Below are 6,429 nucleotides of genomic sequence, written 5' to 3' on the forward strand. Positions count from 1 at the left end.
TGAGAGCTACCCACTGCCAGAAACTTGTTTTCTGCTTCTCATTCACTTCCAGAAAGCCATAGGGGACTCACATGATGTAACATTCGGTTCCTTGAAAGTTCTTTCTAAGAAGTCATGAGTAAGAGGAATAGGCTTCCCAGGAAGTGGCCCTGCTCTCTTCTCATACACCAGTCAGGGCCACAGGCCTCTCTGGTTGGATGTTCCTGTGGCAGAAAGATGAACCCTACAGGCAGTAGAGGTTTGAGAATAAAGACAGCAGTTGGGGTGGGGGTGGGGGTGTTGGGTTTGGCTCTTGCTGGAGGTGTGGACATTATTACAAACAAAGTCTTATGTCAGGGAAAAATGGTGCACCAGTGGGAGCAAAAGGGAGCTGAGACCAGTAAGAGAAGTCCTCAGCGAAAACTTGGAAATGAGGGACATTTTTAAAACGTTGCCCAAACAAGCCCAGTTCAAACTGCCGGCCTCAACTAGAAGACTGATGGGTGTAGAAACAGAAGTCCGTGGTCATTTTTAAGTTTTGAATACAATGACCCATACCTCTCTCTCCGTACCCCTAAAGAATAGTTTTAACACGTTTCTCACTACCACTATCCCAAGTTAAAGGGGAGAGCCTTTAACTTGGTTATTTTGTGCTTTCCCGTTTTATGATCTTCGAGTTTTGTGGTTTTTTGTTTTTTTTTTACTTTAGTGTTTGTCTATTTTGAAACAGAGTCTTCCTCAGGCAGCCCAAATTAAACTCAAGCTCACTGTATTATAGGCCAGGCTAGTCTTGAATTTGCAATATCTTACCTCCTCTTCCCAGTTAGGAGGATTGCTAATCTTTTAAGATATCCATTCTCACCACCCGAGATCCGGTAGAGTTCTGCCTCTGCACGCGTGTGGAATGTGTGTGGTGAGAGACCTCCAGATTTCTGTTCTCTCCACAGGAGACCACTGGAAGTGTTGAATGTGCTTCCTCTGCTCAAATCGAGATTCTCATCTTGAGTTTCTACCCCTCCCCTGCTAGTGGCCTCATTGGAGAGTCGTGGATAGGCTTCTTTTCCACCAGAGAGTCAGTACCCAGCATCAGCGCTACAACATTCTACCTTAACTCCTGAGCATCTCCAGACCCTGAGAAGGATCTGGTTCTCAGAGATGAACACCATAGATATGCCCAGCTCCACACAGGAAGCTTGCTCTCATTGTGTGATTTGAGACATGCCTTCACATCCTAAGATTTTCTGTCCCAGCTCCACACTGGCAGCTTGCTTTCATGACATGGTTTGAGACACGCCTTGATATTTTGAGATTTCCTTTTTGCCCATAACACGTGTCAGTGATCCACCCTAAAAGCCCACACTCTCCAGAGAACCCAGGTGCTGCTGAGCCTACAGAGACGAGTCATGAGAGTCACCTTTCTCTGTGTCAGCACTGTGCCCAGGTTCCTCTCTGATGGGCAGGGTCCCAGCCAGTGTTGCTGGCAAAAGTTGATGATCATATTTCTATTGGTTTGTGAAGCCAGAGTTATATTTAGGCTTAGATATACAGTCTCCTTCTTTGTAGACTATTGTTAGCTTGATCTCTTAGGATTGTATGGAAGCCAGGAGAGTATTAATTCCTTTTCACTCACCTGTTCACTCTACTCCCTTATTTTTCTCTTACTCAAGCTGAATGTGTGTGAACAGGTTGTGAACTATAAGTAGGGTTATGGCTACCGCAAACTGTAGAAGGGCTTTCTTCAGTGGGTCCCCAAGGAGTAACCGAAATTAAGGCAGTAGAGATCTGTATCTGGAAAACCGTCAAATCTGCCAGCTTCTGTTTTCCTAGAATCAGATCTGAGCATGTGCTCGAATCCATTGTGAACCCGGGTCCTAGATGCCTCTTGCTACAGAGGCCCGTCAGCCCGCTGCTTGCTAGGTTGCTGCTCAGGACGACCCTGTGGGCTCTTTCCTTTCAGAAACTGCATGTTTTCCTGTTCCAAGAAGTGCTCGTGATCACTCGCGCCGTCACTCACAACGAGCAGCTCTGCTACCAGTTGTACCGGCAGCCCATCCCCGTGAAGGACCTCACGCTGGAAGATCTGCAGGACGGAGAAGTTCGCCTGGGCGGCTCCCTGCGCGGGGCCTTCAGCAACAACGAGAGAAGTATGTGGGCAACAGGCCACAGGGACAGGTGCAACCGTTTGACCATAGACGAGTGGAAGGAGAGGCTGGCTGGGGAAGAGAGGGGCCCCAACAGTGAAGCCTGTTCCAGTGCTGGCTCTTCACTTACCGATGTACAACCAAGTTCAGCTTCTGTTAGCCTCCATTTCCACTTGTCTGCTTTTCTTTTGTGATTGCTTTGAGCAGTAAGTAGCATGCAGTACCTGAGCCCATTCGCATGCACCTGCGGGTGCTCCCTGGCTCTCTCTTACTGCTACATGAAAGCACGCTTAAGACCGTACAGTCTCTGTGTGGGTAAAGTTTTGTAGTTGTTCTGATGTAGTTGCTGAAGAGACTTAAGAATCAATTAGAGCTCAGCTGCCATGGCTCAACATGGGATTGTGAGTTTGAGGCCAACCCGGGCCTCATAGTGGAAACCTACCTCAAAAGCAAACAAAAGAAAAATGAAGGGTGAGCTGGGGTGCGTGTTCACCCACAGCACTGCTCAATGGGCGTCTCTAACCCAAGACTTAACCAAATAATGGAAATAAGCATGAGAAGCCATGATAGCAGTCTCTATCAGAGATTGTTATGTAGTGAGCACTGGTTTAGGTACTAATGAGAAGCCAAGCATCACAGATCTTGTTTCTATGGAGCATACAGTATATGCTGGACAAACATTCCTAATGCTGGTTAGAAAACTGAAGCTCACTGGGCATGGTGGCATACGCCTTCAAGCCCAGCACTCAGGGAGGCAGATCTCTGTGAGTTCAAGGCCAGCCTGGTCTACAAAGCAAGTTAAGGACAGCTAGAGATACACAGAGAAACCCTGTCTCAAAAAGCAAAACAAAAAAACTAAAGTTCAGTCTAGTGCATGCCTGGCATCTTTTTCCCCAGCACGTCGGAGGCAAAGGCAGGTGGATCTCTGTGACTTTGAGGGTACATTGTGCTACATAGTGGTTCAAGGCTAGCCAAAGCTACCTAGTGAGACCCTGTCTCCAAACCACAACAAACAGTAACAATAGCAATCCTAAAGGAACAGATTGGCAGGCTTATTTCTAAGATAGGGTCTGTATTTTTTATTACGATGTAATTGCATCACTTCTCCTCTTCAGTTTCCTCTCCCCTCCAAGACCTCCTCTGTCCTCTCCAAGGGCTTCTCATATTCATGCAGGTGTAATAGTCCCTTCAGGAACACTGAGCTAGGTCCGTGTCACTCCAGTCAGTTAAGAGTGGCATCAGGGTAGAACTGGCTGAGTCTTGCATCAGTCAGACATTCTGTAATGAGCAGTGTTTGCCGCTGGCCCTGGAGCTTAGTGCCACTATGTCTGGTTTTGTTAGCCTTGGCAAATACCTACCCATTGACTCTCTTCTTGTGTTCTTCATTTCCAGTTAGAAACTTCTTCAGAGTCAGTTTCAAAAATGGATCCCAAAGTCAGAACCACTCGCTACAAGCCAATGACTCCTTCAACAAACAGCAGTGGCTCAACTGTATCCGCCAAGCCAAGGAAACAGTTCTGTCTGCTGCTGGGCAGGCTGGGTTGCTTGACTCTGAGGGACTGTTCCTGAGTCCTGGCACTGAAAACAGGGAGCCACAGGGAGAAACAAAACTTGAGCAGATGGACCAATCGGACAGTGAGTCAGACTGCAGTATGGACACCAGTGAAGTCAGCGTTGACTGTGAGAGGATGGAACAGACAGACTCCTCCTGTGTAAACGGCAGGCCAGAGGAAAGCGTCTGACTGAAGGCTCCGGCCATGCTAGCAGCAGGCCTCTGTCTTATCTGTACAGTATTCGCATTCCACACACGAACAGTCTGGAGAGGCACTGTGTAATCCTTCTGTGCCCAGGGTGGCATACTCTCTTATGTCTGTTCCCTGCCCCTCGTACTGCAACTGCCAGCCAGTCCGCGTCAGCTGGAATCTGCGGCAGCCCTTACCCCATTGCTGTTTCTCACAAGTGTCCGGATGAGGGGAGAGGAATCAAACACATTACTCTGCGTTGTCCTACTTTCAAACCAGAAATGATCTCTAAACTACTGTTCTGCGCATACTGCATCGACAAGTCCTTTGTCCCATGCTTCTCCAGCGTTCCCCTAGCTCTTTCACACAGTAGCTGAAGTCCTGGAACTGAGCGAGCTTTGCAGAGAGTTGAGATGGCGTTCAGAGGGGAGCCAGGAAAGTCTAACCCTTGAAGTGAAGTCAGGTTCCGTGTTATTCAACCAGAAAACATGGAAATATCCCTGGGGGTTTCCGAGGTTTAATTTTTGCAAAGAAGGAAGCCTTGTTTGAAGCCTGTGGCTTCATCCAGTACAAGGTGAATGTAAGAAGGTGTGAAACAGAAGGTGGCTTTAGAGAGGGCCAACAGAGGCCTGGTGGCACAGGCCTACAATTCCAGCTCTTGTCTACATACTGAGTTTCTAAGTCAAACTGAGTTCCATAGTAAAAACAAAACAAAAAATGTACCTGTCAGTTCTGAATATTCAACGGAAGTGGGGGTGGCTGTGGGAGGTGTTTGTCATGGCCAGTGTCTTGCCATAAAGAGCTATTTCTAAGGACCAGGGAGTGTCTGCCAGGATTATGAGACCCCATCTGCATCATGTTTCATCTTTCTCAGCCACTTTCACTTTAGAGTGGCAATGAGGGGACACAGAGACTGACTCACATCAGTGACTCTGTTTACAAACATGAGGGAAGCAGTTGGGAGTGAGAAATGTGTCACGGTCACCGAAGCCTCCTGTGGGAACCACAAAGTTGAAGTTGCTGCATGGGATCTTGGGATTTCCTGATCTGCTTCTGGACCCTGAGCTTGTGTCTCTGGTTCCTGGATTATAATCAGAATGAGCATTAATTCCTCTTAAGGCCAATTCCATTAGCTCTGATTGATGAGGATCAGGTAGCCAAACTGGAAAGTTCTGTGTTCCAGCCTTGATTTACAGAGCAAGGACTTGTAAAAAGACCTTGGGGGATTGGGTTGGGGGTTGGGTGGAGTTCATGAAATACACAGAACAGCTCCCTGCAAGTGTAAATACTTAGGGGACTTGTACAGAATTATACCCACACCAGCACTAGTAGTAATGATTCTAAATTATTGCCAAAAAGGTTTGTTGTTGTTGATTTCTGCATCTATCAAGTTTACAGAAAAGAAAGCAGCAAAATGCAAAGTCATCCCTTTATTGTGTGCATGTACCACAGGCACTGAAAGAGGCTGTGTGGCAGGAGCTGCCAATAGAAAAGCAAGCTATATTACATTATTATTTCTCAAAACAGATCTGTTCTACCCTGTAAAGCATATTTCTGTATTTATAGATTTGAACCATGGTGAATTTTTTTTCTATTGCAAGTTTATTTAAAACCACTTTGTTTCTCAAGTTGCTGATTTAGCGCATGAGCCTGCTGCAGACAGTGGAAAGCTGAGGCAGGACACTGGACGGTGGAGAAAAGCCTCAACTGTTTTCTCTAGAGCTGCTGGCCACTGTGGCCAATGAGTTGAGAAAAGGTCTCTGTCTGTCAGGGTCAGCCTGTTGGAAGAGAGTGGATGAGTGTTTTGGTGAAATGAGACTTTTGTATAATGGCCTTAAACTTTTCTGGAAGCATTTCAAATAAATTGCATTAAAAATATCCTCTTCCCCTGTGTCCAGTGTGTGCTCAGCCATCATCAGATCTCAGGTAGGACACCTTCAAGGGGACCTTGAAGGGCAGAAGTTTCTTGATGAAATTCTGCCTCTGGTTCCCAAGTGCAACTTGCCATAGAATGCAGGCTGAAGTAAACTGTGTGGCTGATGGATTGACACTGTCTAGAACATGCATTTCCAAAGCCTGTTTTCTCAAGCATTCTGCTTGCAGTCTCTTAATTCATCTGTGGATATTTGTGTGTGTGTGAGAGAGAGAGACAAGTACATAGGTACTAGCACAGCTAGTGGAAGTCTGAGGACAACTTGAAGTAGTTCTCTTCTTTCATTGTGCGGGTTTTGAGAAAGGACCTCAGGTCATCAGGCTTGGCAGCGAGCACCTCTGCCCATCTGAGGCATCTTGTCGCCCCCACCCCCATTTATTCATCTTCAGTAATGACCTTTATCCATGCCCTGCACAAAGCTAGGTGGTAAGTATAGCTGTCACAGAAAAGAAGTGGTGAATCTCGCTACTGACACAGTGACTGGAGGGGAACTTGAAGCTAAGTTCAGCGCTTAGGGAGCAGAGGCAGGAGGATCACCGGAAGCTCAAGGCCAGCATAGGACTGCATAGTGAGACCATGTCTCAAAACAACAAGGAAAAGGAAGGACTATTTCATTTTTAAATTGTCCTTAAAT

The 6,429-nt window shown here is 46.7% G+C and overlaps 1 protein-coding gene across 8 annotated transcripts in view; it reads left to right on the top strand.

Moving 5' to 3' along the window:
• The window catches only part of Arhgef3 (Rho guanine nucleotide exchange factor 3), a 256,572-nt gene extending 250,832 nt beyond the window's left edge, over positions 1 to 5,740 (top strand). For 6 of the 8 annotated variants that reach the window (XM_021656759.2, XM_060390761.1, XM_021656760.2 and 3 more), the window contains 2 exons: positions 1,937 to 2,123; positions 3,513 to 5,740. In XM_021656759.2, coding sequence (XP_021512434.1) covers positions 1,937 to 2,123; positions 3,513 to 3,862 — 537 coding nt within the window. In that variant the 3' untranslated portion in view covers positions 3,863 to 5,740. The remainder of the gene's footprint in view (positions 1 to 1,936; positions 2,124 to 3,512) is intronic. The other 2 variants (XM_060390765.1, XM_060390764.1) reach the window with 1 other exon arrangement.
• Positions 5,741 to 6,429: the final 689 nt, after the last annotated feature.

Source organism: Meriones unguiculatus, chromosome 9 (assembly GCF_030254825.1).
Source record: "Meriones unguiculatus strain TT.TT164.6M chromosome 9, Bangor_MerUng_6.1, whole genome shotgun sequence".
Classification (NCBI taxonomy): domain Eukaryota; kingdom Metazoa; phylum Chordata; class Mammalia; order Rodentia; family Muridae; genus Meriones; species Meriones unguiculatus.